This window comes from Prunus avium, chromosome 5 (assembly GCF_965620075.1).
Source record: "Prunus avium chromosome 5, drPruAviu1.hap1.1, whole genome shotgun sequence".
NCBI lineage: Eukaryota > Viridiplantae > Streptophyta > Magnoliopsida > Rosales > Rosaceae > Prunus > Prunus avium.
The window spans coordinates 29,325,801-29,344,119 of NC_142288.1; the positions used below are offsets into that span (position 1 = coordinate 29,325,801).

An 18,319-nucleotide genomic window follows, 5' to 3' on the forward strand; every position below is an offset into this window, starting at 1 on the left:
TTTGGTCTTATGAATGCTCAGACTAAAGTAACAGAAGGTCCAAGTGAAATTAATTGAGAGAGTTGCTAGCTGCAACCCCTTATATGCAGCACACTAGCTATAAGTTTGCTTTTAATTTGTTGCAGCTAAGTTTTTAGTAGTAATACTTAAATTGCAAATAATTCTAGGTAGCAGGCAGCTACTCTGCAGGCTGACTTGACTGACTGCGAGATGTTTGTGATTAACGTTAGGGATTGGACAGCGTAACACAGATGATTTTATTAGTTCAATGATTAAGAAAGTTCATACAAGTAGTTGACTAATATTATTGACCTTTTCAAAATACAAACCTGGCATGGATTAAAATTTTTCCATCCCCTGTTTGAAGGGCAGAGCAGAGGTAGGTGTTTTGCTTTTTTCTGGGGGAACTAAAACCAGTTCCATCTAGGCAGGGTGCCCAACTTGCTGCTCCAAGTGAAGCCCATGTGGGCATGTGGCTTGCTCCTTCCATCTTATCTTATTATTATGATGCCAACCAAAACCAATATAAGGAACTAAGAAGGAAATTGACTGGTTAATCAAAACAAAAGCCTCCTTGTTTCTTTTCCCTCTTTTTCTGAAGATCAAATGTAAATATATCAAGTGGCCAACTTAACAAAGTCAAACTAAGCTCCATCCTCCCTCCATTGACTTTGATTAGGATGTGTTTCCTGTTGAAGAGGGCCATGTGATGAAGTACATTGTCTCTGCCACTAGTTTGCAGGCAGGCACACATGGCGCTAGCTGCCAGCGTTTTTGCTGGTTTTGCAAAGAATCGGATGACATTCTGGTCAAAGTAAACTCTTCCGCAATTCCATTAGAACATTATTGTCTACCAGACAGACAGTGATCACCATGACTTTCCCAAATCCCCCAAATTAATATCTAAGTCAAACAATTCCGCATTTGTTCCATCCCTAAACCATTTGTTCCATCCCTCTTTCACACAAACTTCTTTTTTTCTTTCTTTTTTGTTGTAAGTGAATTACGGTTCCATAGTTTGTATATACAGCTGTGTGTGTTTGACTTCAATATATCCAGACAGAACTCCCACTAGTGGATTTTGTTAATTATTGCTTGCTCAATTGTTTGCACAACAGCTTCTTTTATTATAGTTGGTGGCATGTATGATATATATATTGTGTAGCATTGCACTATGATGTTTTCATCCACAGCTCTCTATCTCCATTTCTGTGAGATCAATCAACAAAGTTAGAGTGGTACATAGGCTAATGGGAGACCCAGAAGCAGAATACCAGGGTGATGTTCATGACCAACCTCAAATGGGGGCGGAGGTGGAGTTTGAGTTACAAGATCAACAATTTGAGTATCAGCAAGTGCCTGACACTGGCGACGGTGTTCCTCCATCGAACTATGATGACCAAAACCAACATGATCAATACCAACAACAACAGCAACAACCTCAGCCACAGCCACCCAATCAAAATGATTATGACCCCCAACCGCAACCGCAACCACAACCACAAGTCGTCTTTCAGCAGACACAACAGCCATCTCAGCCTCAGCCAATGCAGTTCCCACCACAAGTTCCTCCACAACCAAACCCTTATCAGACTCAACCACAGCAGTTCCCTCCTCAAAGCCCTCAGCAGTTTCCTCCTCAGAGGCCTCAGCAGTTTCCTCCTCAGAGGCCACAGAAGTTTCCTCCTCAAAGTCCACAGCAATTTCCTCCTCAAAGGCCACAGCAGTTCCCTCCTCAAAACCCACAGCAGTTCCCTCCTCAAAGTCCACAGCAGTACCCACCACAAAGCCCGCAATTTCAAGCTCAACAACAACAACAACAGCAGCAGCAGGGCTATCAGCAGCCTCAAATGAGCCCCCAGACTGGGGCTGCTGCACAGTTCCCACCCCAGAATGTGCAATCCCATCCCAATCCCAATCCCATGTATGGAAATGGGGCTAACCAACCTGGGGCCTACCCACCACAAGCACCCCAACAATCTCCAGCAAAGTTTCCTCCTGCAAGTCCAAGTACACCTCATCAGGTTCGTTACCAGCAGCAGCAGCCGCAACAAGCACAAGCAGGGTACATTAATGTTAATGCAGGCAATGCCAATGGCGTGCCTGATAATAATTATGCTGCTCAAGGGGTTCCAGTGCAGCAGCCTCATTACCAGCCGGGACCTCTTAATCATATAAACCTGCAGAATGTTGGCACTGGGGGCTGGAGTTCTGAGTTATTTGATTGCATGGATGATCCAATGAATGGTACGTCTACATTTCGTAGTATACATGGAATTATATATCAATTAATGAATCTTAATAAAGTATGATGATAAGCGTACTATGACAATATTTCAGCTCTCACAACGGCTTTCGTTCCATGCTTGACGTTCGGGCAGATAGCAGAGATTGTGGATAACGGCACTACCTGTAAGTCATCCAAAACATATATATTTATCTTATCTTATGTAGAATGATCCATGCTTAATTAACTGCCCGAGTAATTAATGCAGCATGTGCCATCAGCGGATTGTTCTACGGGTTGATTGCAAGTTTCCTTGGGGTACCATTCATAATGTCATGCACTTATCGCACAAAGCTGCGGAGCATGTTTGGGCTGGTGGAGGCCCCTGCACCCGATTGGGTCACTCATTTGTTTTGTGAACCCTGTGCTCTCTGCCAAGAATATAGGGAACTTCAGATCAGAGGGATAGATCCTTCCATAGGTATGTAACGTTACGTACGGTTCGTGATTTCATGTATGTACATTATATTATATAAAAATATAATATCCATCCTCCTTCCTTCTTCTATGCATCTTTGTAGGTTGGATAGGAAATTTGCAACGGAATCCCAACTTGCAGCAGCAGCTGCGAGCTAACATGATGGCGCCCCCACCACCCCAATATATGAATCATAATTGTCAATGACAAACAAATATGATATGATAATTGGTTTCATGAGAAATTGAAGCAAATTAATGTTTCTGATCTCATCATCTTTGTTATAAATCTCAACCGTTTGCAGACTTTTGCGTTTTCTGTCATCAAGGCCAATATTTTCTTTTTCTATGTTATTATTTTCTTGTTTAGTGATATTGTGGATACCATGAATATGTATCGCTTTTCATTCTTGTAATATTGAACGAATTGTTGTTTTCATTCATTGACAAATAATCCGAATATTTTTGTTTTGATGGAGTTTCTTTTATGTGTATATATATTCGTATAATGCCTAATGCTTATAAGATAACCTACCATGTTCACAACAACAAATCTCACATATGTATATTTAGAGATGAAAGTCAATGCATCCTTTTGGTCAACCGTGTTGACAATGTGTGTATAGAATAGAATATATGGTAGCAAAAGTAGGGGTGAGAGGCTGTCCTTAGTTTTCTCGTTTGTATATAAAGACGCGATGACGTTGCCGTCCAATTGGTTGGGTCCATTGATGCTCAAACCCCTCTTCTTCCCAGAGCGTGGGACGTCCTGGGGTGGATCTCATGGGACGTCCTGAGGCACAAACTTGTGATGCTCAACTGCATCCTCTTGAACATCAACCAAACCAGGCGCCGTTCAAATTCGCAGTACATGCGCAACAACCCCAGCAGCAGCTGCCTGCAGAACAGCTTCCCCCTCCAAATAACCCCTCTACTGCTATAGAACCCAGTCCTGATCACGAGGCAGATGATGATCTTCATGAACATCAAGCAATTGCAAACCATCATGATCAAACTCATGAACATCAAGCCATGCAGCCCCACTATAACCGTCCACAGCTTGCACCCCCAAACCCCTCCCACAGCGTTGGAACATCACGTCTTGATCATCATCAACAACCCCGGCCTTTACATCATGCGGCACAATTGCCTCCCACAAACCCCTATAACCCCAATCTCATGTTACACCATTATCATTGGCCTCACCATAATTATAATGCTCCTGCACCACCAGCGGCATACCAAGTACACCCCCAACAACAAGCATTGATGCCAACTGGCCCAGCAGCACCACGCCCGCATCCAACTCCAACTCCATATTATCTTCCTCATCATCATCATCATCATCACCGAGCTTCTTCTGCTCCTGCAATTTATTATACTACACCGCAAGTGCTTTTCCCTCCTCCGGCTGCTTACCAATTTGTTCCTCATCACTCTGGACAACTGCAATATTATAACAATCCAGTTGCTGCAGCTAGAAATCAGCTGCCGCCTCTACATTATAACCCTAATTATATTGCAGAAACAGGAATACCCGTCCAAAATGTTCAATACCTACCAATGCTGCTGCCTCAGCCCGCTGGCATAGACAGTGCTTGGAAAACGGGGCTTTTTCAGTGCTTACATGACCCCCCAAATGGTACTCTCAACTCACCATATGATACTCCAACTTTTTTATACGGCTTAGCTTGGAGGATTCATGAAAAATACATATATTTGTTGTTATATTTCAGCTATCATGACGTTATTCTGCCCATGCTGGACATTCGGTCAGGTTGCAGAGATTGTCAACAATGGTCAAACCTGTAAGTCGAGTTAAATCGTTTTCTGATTCCCATGAATGAATTAATATTTGACTACTTTTATGTTCACGACATTGATCTAAGTGTCAATATACGTTCAGCGTGCGCAGTCAATTCACTGATTTATATGCTGATCACGGTGTGCATCTTTGTGCCATGCTTGCTATCATGCACATATCGGAAAAAGCTAAGGAACAAGTTTGACCTACCTGAAAGCCCCGCTCCCGACTGCATCATTCACTTCTTATGTGAGTGGTGCGCTCTCTGCCAAGAACATAGGGAGCTCGAGCTCAGAGGCCTGGACCCTTCTTTAGGTACATACAAACACTCCCATTCACAATATGACGTTGTGATTTGCATATGTATGATGGCTTATGGTGTTTCATATGACATCTTTGTGTGTTGTAGGATGGGTAGGAAACATGGAGCATATGCAGAGGTTGCAGCAAAAGCGGCAAGCTGCCATGGCTCCCCCCACGACCCAAAGAATGACTGGATATTGAACAAAACCAAATGTTTGTGATATTGGCTATCCTTCCTATTTCCCATCAAAACTAAGCATCGACTTGGTATTTTGTTGGTTTGTATGCTTTTATGTTGTGGGATGCTTTTTTATCTTGTATTTTTTGTTATGAGGGGTGGTGAAGAGGGATGGATCATCAATGTCTAAACCGATTGATGTGAATGTGAACATTTTGTGATTTTGAATCAAACAGATGGTCCAGCTACAAGTCCTGCATTCCGATCTCTAGTACATTGGCGCGACATCCAAATTTGGGTCCGGGAAATATGAACTATTTCTGGCTCCAAACACGAACTTATCAAATACCTCATCTGATTAATGTTATTTTTTCACTTAACAGAGATCCAATTCACTAATACCAAACTAAGCAAACCCGAAAACGCACACCATGGATCAAGAAATTACACAAACAGGGCGACAACAAACCAGCCCCTCTTCTCTTCGTATTGTATTTAGCTTCAACACGCCAATTTCACAACTCAGAATGTATGTAGGTAGGTACAACTTGTAAAATATATTGGCAAAAATTGATTATTTTTTGGAAGAAAAGAAAAATGATGTGACATTTACTCAGCATAAATACACAAACGCACCAGAAACTTAAATGTTTATGGTGGCTTCCCAAAGCCTAAGAAGTCCATTACGACCGCCGCTGCATATCCTTTTCCTCTCGAGGTCCGTAGCAATACATCGTACCTGGATAGCACAAGGTAGTGAGTAAAACAGGGGAAACAAATAGCCATTAACAAGCAGATGCATACAGAACGGGAAAAGAAAATTATTATTATATCCATAGAGAGAGAGAGAGAGAGAGAGAGAGAGAGAGCGTGTTTTCTTGTAGGAATAAAATGGTTCGGATTAGTGCATACCACAGCAACTGTTCTTTGTGGTGTTCGGTATAGTTGCCACCCAGCCATTTTTGTTCCCGTGCTAGAGAAGCTACCAAGTCTCTCTTGAGGCCGATGGAAAAGAGACATGGAATTATCAGCAGCTCCAATTCCTAACCAGTGTTCTGCAGCGTTGATTGACAATATAGCAGCAGTATGAACAGTAACATTTTTCACGCATCTTATACCTCCTGCATAAAAGCAACAGAAGCAATGGTAAATGCTTACTTTTCATTGAAGAATGGCAGTAATTCGAAGGGAAACTTAAATCATTTCTATAAACTCTGACATAATTATTTGATTAATTACAAAAAATCTTGTAGAAACCAACCAACATTATATTTTAATAGTCTCTGTTTCTTATCACAGAAAAAGAACCTAGAAATAATAATAGTTGAACATGAAAGAATGAAAAATAAAAATTCTAGAGTCGAGACAAAATGCTCTTACCCTCCACATTTTCCCAAAAGCGGAGTAGCCCATCAGTTGAACCTGGAACAGAAATCACATGTTATAATTCCAACAGTTTTATTGGCGCATGTGTAAAAGCATTGCGACCAAAAATCTTGGGAGAAATCTAGGAAAAATAACATAGCAAATAGAATAGGAGTGCCAACCTGTAATTATTCCTTTGTCAGGTGTGGAATATTCAACGCTTAATATTGGGCCAGCATGGCATGCTAGAACAGCATCACATGTTCCTCGGGAAACGGACCACATTCTTGCGGTCCAATCATCACTACCAGTAACAACTGTGTCCCCCACCATTCTAATCGACCTGCATGATTGACAATAAAATACATGGCTAATTTAATATTTATCAATAAAATACTTGGCTACTTAAAAATTATCAATAAAATACATAAAAGAAAAGCTATGCTCCTTTAGCTCACCGAATCCATTTTGTGTGCCCTACAAGCTTGTGCATTGCCTTTCCCGCACGAATGTCCCAGATGTTTGCAATGCTGATAATCCAAGAACTCAGAGGATTAATTTCTAGGCATTAGTTGAATAAATTTTTCATAATGAAGCATGCTTAATCGAGTTTCAATATACATACGCATCTCGACCAGCAGCAGCTAAAATTCCTGTGGAGTCATCATATTCCATGCATAGAACGGCACTAGAGCAACGACCAACAGTTGCTACACAAGTGTCAGTTCTAACATCCCACATCTTTACAGTTCCATCATGAGCAGCGGTAAGGACACGCTCACCAGACAGCATGCGCGCACAGCTAACCTACAAGGATGGACAATAGGAAGTAAAGTTCAATACGTACTCCACATCAAGGGTGAGATATTTAATTTTGATGGAAAGATTGGTCATTATTGTGTGACTATTACCACATTATAATATAACAACTAAGTGCTTGATTTTCCATTGTCCGGTAACTAGTCAACATAATAAGCAAAGTGAGTAAGCTCACCGGTGCATCATGGCCTTTCAACTCTTCTAGAAGCTGAGTAGTTTGCTTATCCCATACTAAAACAGACTGATCATCTGATCCGGATACTACCTTTCCTCGATCAGAACTTATTGCACGAACAGCTCTGTAACAAGGGCCCAAAAGGACATGAGAGGAAGGACACTGAGCTATGTTGAATTAGTCATTATGACAAAGGATACTGCCACATAAAACCAAGTGTAGTAGGGCACATTGGATTTGATAAATGTACCCTATATGTATTGACATGCAATAAAAGCCAAACAATTTTTATTTTTATTTATATAAAAAATTAGTAATAATATAGTAGATTTTAAAATTTTAACAAAAGTATAGTCAACTAGTAATTGAAACAAAACAACAAAATGATGATAATGATGATAGTAAGAACAATAGTAACAGTAGAAAACAACAAAACCTTGTGTGTCCTTTCAAGGTTGCCCGAAGTTCATTACCACGAAAGCTAGGATCCCAGATCTTAACCTGAAAGATTGCTGAAAAGAATTAATATACCCCTTTCAGAGGACAGACTCTTGTGCAATGGAATTGTTTGGTAGATATGCAGAGCTCACCGTGCAGTCTGTGCTTCCACTGATGAAGAAACCAGCATCTTCGCGGTCGCCCACAAGATCCCAAACCTCTCTCCTCGTTACACAATGTAAAGCAGTAACCGAGCCACTATGACCTCTAAGTACACGCACATTGGTTTGAGTTTTCTTCTGCCCAGTAGCTGATAAATCTCGTTTACGTGGAGTCCCATTTTCATTTGTAGCTTAATGAATAGAAATTATGGTGATGTAGATGCAGATTATAAAAAATCAAACATAACATGCAAGAGCCTAATCTTAGCAACAGATTTACCTGAAGAGCCACCATCAGAGGTCCACTTACGAACACGACTGAAAGAGGTGGATCTGGATGCAGTATCCCTGCTAAACATGCTCTGAACCCAGCTCCTTCCAACACCAGAAGCCTCAGCAGGCTGCTGATCCTCAACTGTGGTATCTTTTGAATGTGGAGATGCTAATCCATGAGACAACATGGATTGAGGCTTGACAGCAGTGATTCCCCAATAACCAATGCGTAGTTGCACAACATGCGACAAGAACCCTCTCAGCTGTATCTGAAAATACATAATTAAGGAATATCATCAGCAATAAATCGAAAAACCAAAGGACACTTCAGCTGCATGCATACAGAAGACAGAACCAACAGATGAGCAACTAAATTATCTAGCCAAAATAAAAATATGGGAGTTTCACTAAAATACCCAAAATGGGGGCTGAAATTATAAAAATACCAAACACCCAAAACACTTTATAAACATACCCAAAACTCATCATTACACACACTCAAAACCCATCATTACACACATACCCAAAACCCATTTTGGGTATGTTTCTATGTTTAAATAGTGCTTGGGTATTTTTATAAATACATGTCTAGGATTGGGTATTTTTATAAATATCTATAAAAATATCCAGTAGGAAATTCTAATCACATACAGAAAAGAAGACGAGGATAACATTATGACCTTAAGTAGAACTGTAGAAACTGAAAGAAAGAAACAAGTTTCTTACAAATTGTGTGTATCCAATGTTGTTCTTCTCTCCTATTGTTTCAATCGTGTACCAAGCATCAGTATCCGGAAGGCCCAATCCAGCCTTATGTTGACAAAAAACAAACTCATAATCAAACTAATGAAAACAACTGTAAAAGTTGAGAATAGCCAGGAAAAGTGTAAAGATAAAAGAAGAAACAGCACCATGTGTGATTCCACAAACTTTAGCTGTGCAGTCACCAGAGAAGCATAGTTGGCCGACCTGATGTAAAAACGGAAACAAACATTACTTTGCAAAGATTACATCTCACATGGTGCAATAGAAGTTTCTCATTTATTGTGTACTAAGCACAAGACTATCAATATTTTTGTACAATAATTTGGATGAAAAGAAAAGATACAATGTACAAGTATTATCATCAACTTCAATGGTCCGGTATAGATACTACTGTTAGTATTCTTGGTAGGTGGATGCTTGGTTCTCCAAATAAAATACAACCAGATGGGGCAGGCTAACATCCCCATAATCATATAATCACTAAACTTGCATGCGTAGCACAAGTGTGCACTCAATATAACCAACAACTCAAAATTGCGCATTCTGTAAAATACAGGTCATGCTACTGTATACACTCATAGTTGAGCAGAAGTGCGCTAAATGCAACCCAACAACTCAAAATTGAGCATTATGCAGAATACAAGTCATGCTACAATATAAGGCCTTGCACAGAGGGGACTTAGCTAAAATAAAGTATAGGAAACATGGACATGAAAGCAGGATACACTCATAGTTGCTACTAAAACTTTGAAGTAGGTTTACCAGTTTCATACTCAAGGTTACTATTTATGTATGAGGTACAAGGCTTATACCATAGGAAACCCCTAACCAAACACCCAGAAAAAGGGAATGCAATGTAACAGATGAATTCAGTAGACCATAAAATCAAAGGCAGGATAAAGTGAATTTATCTAAGAAGTAAAAAAAACAAAAAAAGAAGATAAATTGGCTGAATTCTTACTTGTTTGCAGACCTCTCCATTAGATAGTCAAAGTACCCTTCCCAAAAGCTGCAAAATCATAAACATACATAAAATTTCATTTGTGATTTTTGTTGGATAAAAACTGATAAAATATAGATAGAGAAAGAAGTAATACGGAGAGTGAACCAGCAAGTTCACTTTGTAAACTAACCAGGTATGACAAATGTATTAAAAAGGCAATTTAACATAAAGAAAGAGACAAGAGCCACTATGGAGCGGGAAAAGAAAAGGAACTACAACACAAATGTCAAAAAGTTTAGAGTTTAGTTAAAGCAGCCTACAAACAAGAAAAATGAAAGTAAGTTGCAGATAGGGAAGTTTGGAATAGCTTAGGTTCAAGTACTGCAAGTATGTTACTTATCAGTAATGTGCCATCCATTACTTTCTCTCACTATTCTGATCTATTTCTGCACTGACAATAAACTCCAAAATATCATCTGGTTTTCTTTATTACTTTCTAATATCCACATTGTCCTTGTGGCTCTGAAGTTCAAAGGAGACTGGAAATGCAAGGATTTATTACACTTTGCACTGGTCTAGATTTAGAGTTTGACTCTGCATCTGATTGACACATTGCGTAGACCCCCTACTTCCACTACTGAAAATTGACCTAAGTTCAAATTTTACAGAGCAGAAGAGAAAAATAGCAGCGTGATAGTTCAATGAGAAGAACCAATAACTGTATGCAAGGGAAAAGTGAACATCAGAATCAATTGATGCTCAAAACTGAGGTGTAAATGACTTGCAACCACATACCGTAATTCCTCCCAGATGGACAAAGATATAAGATGGCGCTGAATGTAGTCAGCAACATTGTTTGCATCCTTCTTATACATTTCAGCAGATACTTCAAGGGCATCCCTGATGGTCAACAAATCATTTCGGGAAGTTGCACGACTGATAGCTGTTTTAAGCTGAATGCAAATACAAGTTAATGTTGAAAATAATAAAAAATAAATAACAGATTATCACAAAATACATGTTGTGTATAAAGTATTAGCCTAATGATAACTCTGGAATGCAAGCCAATAAGCAAAATAGTCAATGAGTGTTCGTTTGTGTGCTTGTGTGTTTGGGTAGCATATCCTTATACCCTGAAACCATGATCTAGTTTACAAGAAAATGTTTTGTTTTTTGTGGGATTACAAAAACCATAATAATGCTAAAAATTGAACCCAGGAAAATACAAAGTTGAACAAAACTTGGAGATTTTGATGTTCCAAAATCTTAACAATTCTTGGTTATTACTAAATTAGATCTATCTTCCGAAGAAAATTGAGTTTGTTTTTGCATACCAATTCCTTCACAGCAAGAAATTGTTCTTCAGTCAACTGACAGTGCCATCCCTGATTTATATGCTCCCTTATACATTCAATGAACCCACTGCCACCAATCCCCTCTGCATCAGATTCAATTAAAGCTGCAAAGCCAATATATAGTAATGTTTGTTAATTAACAGGCCCTTTGAGCTGCGAAGCAGATTATATTTCCAAAAAATAGACATCAGCCTTCCACCCCATCATAATACATGTGAGAGTTGAACACTCAAACAGCCATACCAAGGATTGTGCCATATTCAAATGACGAAAGAGGATCATCAGTGGGTCCCAATTTCAGAAGACGAAGCCACAGACCCTGGTCATCAACCACAATCACAAAAACACGCATAGTTATTAACCAGCATGGTCATTCAATATTCAAAGGTTATATGGTCAATAGTTTTTCACGGAAAAAAAAAAGGAAGAGAAGAATAAACTCCAAAAACTGATAATTTTGCATGATTATTAAGATATACATGAATTTCTTTTAAATTAGTAAAATGATCATAGCCAATTTCTTTTAAACTTAATAACATATTGATCAAGTAATGGAATATCATGCACTATAAACAGCCAACAAAAACGTGCACAATATGTCCACTACATGAACAGATAAATAAATAAATAAAAAATTGTACCTGCAGCTTAACTTTTATGTCCAAAACCATGCACTCCCTTTCCGCCTGAATGACCAATGTTTCATAAAGTTAAGGAAAGATTAAAGTAGAATTACAACTACAGGGAATCATTTTGGAGTACAGAACTTACAGCCCTCTCCAATGGAGTTAGAGTTTCTGATTTGGAGTCTTTACCCACTAGGACAGAAGGTGAGCTGAGAGAGAAACAAGAAAAGAGAAGAAAGATTAGAAACTGTACCAAGATGTGTTATAATTAGTCTTCAACTCTACTGAACAAGATAATGTCATCATATCCCCTACAACTCAATCTAATAATATATATTGCCACCATCTTTTATCATAGATGAAAGCCTACAGGCAAAACAAATATACAAAATCTGATTGACTTTATTGTATAACCAACTCACAAATTGGTAGAAAGGTTAGTAACCATATTTTAGTGTCTCTCAATGCAAGTAGAATTTGTCTCCAATAGTTTTCAGATATTTTAAAATTCTCATTTCTGTTACATATATGAAGCATGTTTATTTCCAGATTGACTGAAAATTACAAACATGAACAAGATTTCATTTTCATCTGCAACAAATTGCCATGTATATATACCTAGAGGATAATCCACTTGCTGCAGCAAGGATCTGCCTCCTCTTTTCTTCTTGCTCTTCTGTCCTAATGTTTGAGGGAAACCTATCATATGTGTATTTGGCACCTGATCCTAAAATCCACCAAAAATGAGGAAAATTAACACCATATCAAGCTTAATATTTGTGTTATCTTCTTCTGTTGACATAATTTTCAATCTTAAATAAACAGCAAATCAAATTCACCTGATGCTCCCACATCCGTATCTGAAATTGTTATAATCTCAGGCTCTACCAAATTTGATGGAAGAATTGAAATAGGATTTTGGCCTCTTCTAATTGCATCTTGTAACTTGTCAAGTAGGTTATTAGTGTTTTCGTCAGAACCTAATCCTCGTTCCAGATAATCCATGAAACCATGGGAATCCAGGAACTGTGTTAACTGTAAATAACAACAAAGAAATAAGTATAACACCAGGAGCCTAGGACAAGATATTTCATGAAATGAAGATTAAAATGATATTAAAAGAAAAAATGTAGTTGATATAAACCAACAACAACACACAAACACACATATTTGACTGGTTTGCTAGAAACTCTGCAATATGTAGAGTAACAATAAGAATAATCATCACAACAATTACAATTACAATCACAATCATAACTACATTAGTCATACCAATTACCATAATTATGACTATTGCAATTATATCTACCCATAATTACTAATGTGAGTTGATATCTCGAAGATAATGATGGGTGCAATGCAATGAAAATAAATACCATGGGTTCTGGTGGTTGGCCAGTTGACCGAGACCGCATCGTCAAGAATGCTTGAGTGTTGAAGACATGAGTAGCAGTAACTTCCTTGGGGAAAAAAACAATTCCACCAAATAAAATTTAGAGGAATCTACAGAGACAAATGAATAGACCAATTCACAAAACATCAAATTAGATAAAAAGTTTCATACTATGAAGTTTCGGTAGCCACTTAAAAGTGATGCAAAGAACTTTAAGAACACTAACCTGCACATGAAATCAAGTGCAAAGAATATGTGTGAATACTTAACACTCTCCAAAAAGTAAGGCTTCAGAAACAACTAACAAGCCATTAGCTCAGAGGGAAGACATAAAGCATAATTACCAACTGGTTAGCATTTCTAAGGTTATTGCATAGCTTCAAGACCTCTCCAATATTAAATTTTGAACTTTAAGTAAAAGAAAAGAAGCAAATAACAATGACTACACTGGTGTTTGTTGAAGTATAATGAAAACCTATAATCTGCAATGTTGGTCACAATATTTAAAATCAATCAAGGCAAAGTTGCTCTTTCAGTCTTTTACCACAAAAGTGGAACCCCTACAATTATTACGCTAAATTTCGCTTGGCACCAGAGTATCACCTAAGTTGAAGGTCGTAATCCTCTCCCCAAGGTTTGTTGCCACCTTTAGGATATTGCTCAGGCAAACTATATAAACCATCCTTCATCTGATCTATCCCCACAACATTGGGATGCAATAACTTTGTTATCTCCCCACGCAAATCTCCTAATTCTGGCTCTGGGATAGGAGGTATATCTTCCGTTGTTGTGATACGATTACACTCAAGGTCAACAACAACTACCTAGAACCACAAGGGGAAGGCAAGAAAACAGATATTACATCAGTACCTTTCTTACATGCTACAAAATTTCATCATGATTTTGCAATCTTTTGGAAAACATAACAGAAGAAGTCACAGAAAAAAGAATGTAAGAATAGAGAGCTAAACGAGATATGCAACATTGTAAAGAATATAAAACCTAAGCCCTAAGTAATTATATAGTATACTATACAGCAACGAATTCCTGTGATAGGTACTTGACCAAATACAGGCAGAATGAAGGGTCAGAATCAAATCCAAAGGTTTCCCAACATATTGTTATTAGCAATGCTGTTGGGAACCTAACAACCATAGAATACATATAAAAGACCATGAGATATATTGTTCAACCAGCACATGTAAATTAATAACTATAAATTGACAAATGTGCAGTTTTTTTTTTTGTCATATAAAGTGCAGTTTATGCAGAACAACTTACACCATCCATGGCCAGATTAGATGTATCAACGCCTGAATGGAGACCCATCATATATGGCGTAGGCGCATCAATATAGTCTACGCCACTGAAAAAGAGTAACGGAATGTAGACTTGCTTCCGCACAACAAACATGCACAAATTAGACAAGAGTCAAGTACACGAAGCATAAAAGATAATACTACTGCATTATTTATTCCATCTTTGAACAAAAAATTAGTTCTTTTGAAAATGTTGGAATATAAAAAATTTTGCCACCATAATGACAAAAACTAAATGAAGCACAAGGGTTAAATATTTTATCTAGACCCATAAAAAGCAGGTCACAAAAGAACTAGTTTACCTGCCACCGAAATGGATAAAGTAAATGGCATATGGCTTCTGATACAAGGGTTAAAATTGAATATCTGCCAAAAAACAGGAGGACGGATTATCTAAAGGATGCACAAATACACGGCATTAAATTGTTCAAAGTCAGCTGCTTACTTGTTTGATCGGAGCAAAATTCTCCTCTCAAGCAACACGGCTGTGAAAAATTTAATTAAGTTGTCAACATCTAGGCACTGTACCAATGGCTGAAATGATATCTGCATTAAAGAAATATAGTCCGGTAATTAAGCAACCAGATTAATATTCAGCAAAAGGCAGAAGCATTCAACTAAAAAAGCAAGAAAACAATGAGGCTGTACATCAACATGGGGGAGCCCATCCTTTGGTGGAGCCTCCACAGAAAGCAGACAATTGTCAATAGCAAACAAAACTCGATCTTTTCCTGGGGTGGGCAAAGGTACAGTGGACACCAAAGATGCAATAACATCCCATAAGGGTTTGCTGTAAATTTTAAAGAAACATTTGGATTCTTACCACCATGAATCTCCATAAAAAATACCATCAAAATTTACCAGCAGATGATACTTACCTACTTCCACCAGGGGAAAAACAAAGTGTAAATAATTCCTCTAGTGTATTCCTAAGTAAACGAAAGCTAGGTGACCGCGAAACTAGACAGATACATTTATCAGCAAATGAATTTGCAGGTATACAATAAGCTTCAGCAATATCCTCACTGACTGGATCTCGGAAAGAAATGCAACTAACATAAATTTTTGTCCCATCACCCTCTGCACAAAATTAGGAAAACACCCTTAGAAACAAACAATAAGACGTGGATACATACACACTTGCAAGAAAGTAACTGCACCTTTAGAAGCAACTAACTAGGAAATGATGATTAAAAGCCAACATTCTAATGTTAAACAGAAAACAAATAGCTCTATCTAAAGCTTTGTTTAAACCTACTAATCACGAAAAACCACTATATGATGGCTCCGATATCCTCTGAAGATTTGTGCGATCACAAATTTCACATAAACCTAAATGTACAAATGTGTGTGTCATCATTCTAGTTTCTAAGCGACAACACTAACTTGAAGAACTAGTCAATTTCTATATTTTCTTCTGCAAATTTAATAGCAAGGTTATAGCTCTATCTAAAGCTTTGTTTAAACCTACTAATCACGAAAAACCACTCGTATAATGGCTCCGATATCCTCTGCAGCTTTGTGCTATCACAAATTTCGCATAATCCTAAATGTACAAATGTGTGTAAAACTCTATGTGTTATCATTCTAGTTTCTAAGCGACAACGCTAACTTGACGAACTAGTCAAATTCTATATTTTCTTCTGAAAGTTTAATAACAAGGAAACACATTTTTGAAGAATGCATAGAGCAGAGCGTAGAGCTTAATAATAAATACCAGTGAGAACAATGGGGTAGCTCCGTGGAATCGTGGAGGCGTCATTGGAATCATAGCCTGATGAATAGAACAAAACACCAGCTGGCAACACACACTGAAACAGAAAACAAGAAAAGCACACAATCATCCAGATCATTCATAAGGCGCAGCTAAAATTGAACGAATAAATGGATTTCGGAAAACAAACAGAAGAAAAGCAGAAATAGAAAGCAGCGAAGACTGGTAACTTACGGTTGGGAGCTGAGGAGGAGGAGGAGGGTAGAGAGTGTGGTTGGGAGAAGGGTACTGGTCCAGAAGAGACGGCATGTAATATGTGCCAAAGCCGTGGAAGCCTTTGCTACCGTCCAGGGTCCGAATCTCGGGTCCGATCCCGCACACCACCAAGTGCTCGAAGATCCGAGCCATTGGTCAACGATCCTCTCCTATCTCTCTCACAAACACACAGACAGAGATTGATTTGAGAGAGAGGGAGCAGGAGGCTGAGATCTGGTTCAGTGGATAGAAAATGAAGGACAAATTGAGATCAATTCAGCCTCTGACTGAAGCTCGTTCTATAGCAAAGGCCAGGGGCAGGGGCTGCTTTGGATTTCAAACATTCGTTTCCTGGTTGAAACATGAGTGTTGTTTATGATTCATAATCATAAATTCATAAATGTGTTTCTTCCGCAAGGGAAATAGAATCTCTCAAATCGCCCTAGTTCAGTTTATATATAACCACTGCAATTTCCATTGATGCATATTTACTATTATGTTTTGTTATCCCCTTTCAATCTTCATGCCACTTTAAACGATCGAAAGAAAAAAAAATATATGTATGTAAATTACTAAGTTCTGTTTTCCTTCTTTGTAATTATTTTGTTACATGCCAAATTTAAATTTTATGAGAAACTTGGTACCTTAATTCAAGAAGATAAAGATAATCATAAGAAATTCATTGCAATTTTACTCTTTTACATGGAAATAAATTGTTGTTTTGCATGTTTTTTGTGCATAATGTTACTAGTTTTCTTTTTCTTTTTTAATACAAGTGATAGTTTAAATTATAGGAAATGGATTTCTCACACACACAAATTATAATGATGTAGGAATTCGAACCTGAGACCTCTGCAAGTCAAAGCTCTTTTTCACTGGACTAGACCTCATTGGCTACTAATTTACATAGACATGGTGTTACTACTTACTGGTTAGGTTCTTTGAAAAACAAAAGAAATGTCATTCCATAATCGAGCGAGATCAAGTGAAAAGCAAAAGGCTAGCAACGAGGGTGTGTACTTGGTATCACCGCACGCAATTTTCATAATTTTGCGTCTAGTAAAGTTCCTTAAGCAAGGTCTCGAGTTCGAGCCTTGTGAATGGAGCAGCCATCATTGAGAGAGCTTGCCCCCCGAAGGGGGTCCGACCCGGCTCGAGGGATTAGTCCTCGCCTACGTACGGGGGATACCTTGGATTCATCCAAAAAAGTTGGTTTGCTACTTAAAAATCTCAAGACGGGCCAAAATTTTGCGTGTGAGGCTGTCAAAATCTCAAGGCGGGCCATGGTCAACAGCTGTGTATTGACCCCATTTGGTGTACTTTAGTCGAGTTAAACTCAGCCGTCGAATTTGTCTGGATGAGATCCAACGGCTAATTCTAAAAGAGTAATGTTGTTTGGCTACGGCGGTTGGAGCTGTATAAATAAAGGCTAAATTATTAAAATGCCCCCTGTAACTCAATTTCAGTCTCAGTTTCCCCCTTGAAACTCTAAGTGTCTCACTTTCCCCCCTGAAACTCCATATATTGTCTCACTTTGCCTATATTCCATCCAACCCTAGCAGAAGTCAAAAATTGGGGAAACAATGATGGGGAAACAGTGATGGGGACGTTGTTGAGTGAGACTCTGGGGTCATAGGCCAAAGTGGTGACGGAGAGAGAGCGGTCAGAGAGTAAAGTTGTGATCTTGGCGCTGAAAGGCAGGGACTTGAGGGATCGGAGAGAGAAATAA

At 38.5% G+C, this 18,319-nt stretch overlaps 3 protein-coding genes across 4 annotated transcripts; 2 read left to right on the plus strand and 1 right to left on the minus strand.

The window, feature by feature from the left end:
• The first annotated feature begins 1,185 nt into the window (after positions 1-1,185).
• On the plus strand, positions 1,186-3,157 carry LOC110754083 (uncharacterized). The gene is made up of 4 exons (XM_021955093.2): positions 1,186-2,247; positions 2,341-2,412; positions 2,496-2,708; positions 2,809-3,157. The coding sequence occupies exons 1-4, from the start codon at positions 1,251-1,253 to the stop codon at positions 2,910-2,912; spliced, it is 1,386 nt and encodes a 461-aa protein (XP_021810785.2). The 5' UTR covers positions 1,186-1,250; the 3' UTR covers positions 2,913-3,157.
• A 279-nt stretch (positions 3,158-3,436) lies between these two features.
• Positions 3,437-5,304, plus strand: LOC110754084 (uncharacterized). Its single transcript, XM_021955094.2, has 4 exons — positions 3,437-4,346; positions 4,441-4,512; positions 4,611-4,823; positions 4,918-5,304. The coding sequence occupies exons 1-4, from the start codon at positions 3,488-3,490 to the stop codon at positions 5,010-5,012; spliced, it is 1,239 nt and encodes a 412-aa protein (XP_021810786.2). The 5' UTR covers positions 3,437-3,487; the 3' UTR covers positions 5,013-5,304.
• Positions 5,305-5,433: 129 nt separating this feature from the next.
• On the minus strand, positions 5,434-17,061 carry SCD1 (stomatal cytokinesis defective / SCD1 protein (SCD1)). 2 transcript variants are annotated; one of them, XM_021955092.2, is made up of 30 exons: positions 16,570-17,061; positions 16,339-16,432; positions 15,500-15,701; positions 15,270-15,411; positions 15,067-15,167; positions 14,924-14,987; positions 14,584-14,697; positions 13,906-14,126; positions 13,474-13,528; positions 13,286-13,369; positions 12,749-12,944; positions 12,528-12,636; positions 12,055-12,118; positions 11,925-11,969; positions 11,527-11,602; positions 11,263-11,387; positions 10,724-10,881; positions 9,947-9,994; positions 9,132-9,189; positions 8,947-9,030; positions 8,228-8,489; positions 7,939-8,096; positions 7,785-7,849; positions 7,349-7,472; positions 6,980-7,161; positions 6,813-6,884; positions 6,537-6,697; positions 6,370-6,411; positions 5,902-6,110; positions 5,434-5,728 (listed from the first exon to the last, which is right to left on the minus strand). In XM_021955092.2, exons 1-30 carry the CDS (start codon positions 16,741-16,743, stop codon positions 5,633-5,635), a joined length of 3,585 nt encoding a protein of 1,194 aa, XP_021810784.1. In that variant the 5' UTR covers positions 16,744-17,061; the 3' UTR covers positions 5,434-5,632. The 2 variants fall into 2 exon arrangements, with proteins under 2 accessions (XP_021810784.1, XP_021810782.1); XM_021955090.2 differs by having other exon boundaries at positions 7,939-8,138; positions 16,570-17,060.
• Positions 17,062-18,319: the final 1,258 nt, after the last annotated feature.

What these genes read in the sequence shown, in the direction of transcription:
- LOC110754084 (XM_021955094.2), top strand. Translation starts at nt 3,488, where the DNA reads ATGGGACGTCCTGAGGCACAAACTTGTGATGCTCAACTGCATCCTCTT. An exon ending in CTTACATGACCCCCCAAATG is followed by an intron (nt 4,347 to 4,440) that starts GTACTCTCAACT and finishes GTTATATTTCAG; the next exon opens with CTATCATGACGTTATTCTGC. An exon ending in AGGCCTGGACCCTTCTTTAG is followed by an intron (nt 4,824 to 4,917) that starts GTACATACAAAC and finishes TGTGTGTTGTAG; the next exon opens with GATGGGTAGGAAACATGGAG.
- LOC110754083 (XM_021955093.2), top strand. Translation starts at nt 1,251, where the DNA reads ATGGGAGACCCAGAAGCAGAATACCAGGGTGATGTTCATGACCAACCT. An exon ending in TGTGGATAACGGCACTACCT is followed by an intron (nt 2,413 to 2,495) that starts GTAAGTCATCCA and finishes TAATTAATGCAG; the next exon opens with CATGTGCCATCAGCGGATTG. An exon ending in AGGGATAGATCCTTCCATAG is followed by an intron (nt 2,709 to 2,808) that starts GTATGTAACGTT and finishes GCATCTTTGTAG; the next exon opens with GTTGGATAGGAAATTTGCAA.
- SCD1 (XM_021955090.2), bottom strand. Translation starts at nt 16,743, where the DNA reads ATGGCTCGGATCTTCGAGCACTTGGTGGTGTGCGGGATCGGACCCGAG. An exon ending in TTTATCCATTTCGGTGGCAG is followed by an intron (nt 14,698 to 14,923) that starts GTAAACTAGTTC and finishes GTTGTGCGGAAG; the next exon opens with CAAGTCTACATTCCGTTACT. An exon ending in CACAAAGAACAGTTGCTGTG is followed by an intron (nt 5,729 to 5,901) that starts GTATGCACTAAT and finishes TGTGCTATCCAG; the next exon opens with GTACGATGTATTGCTACGGA.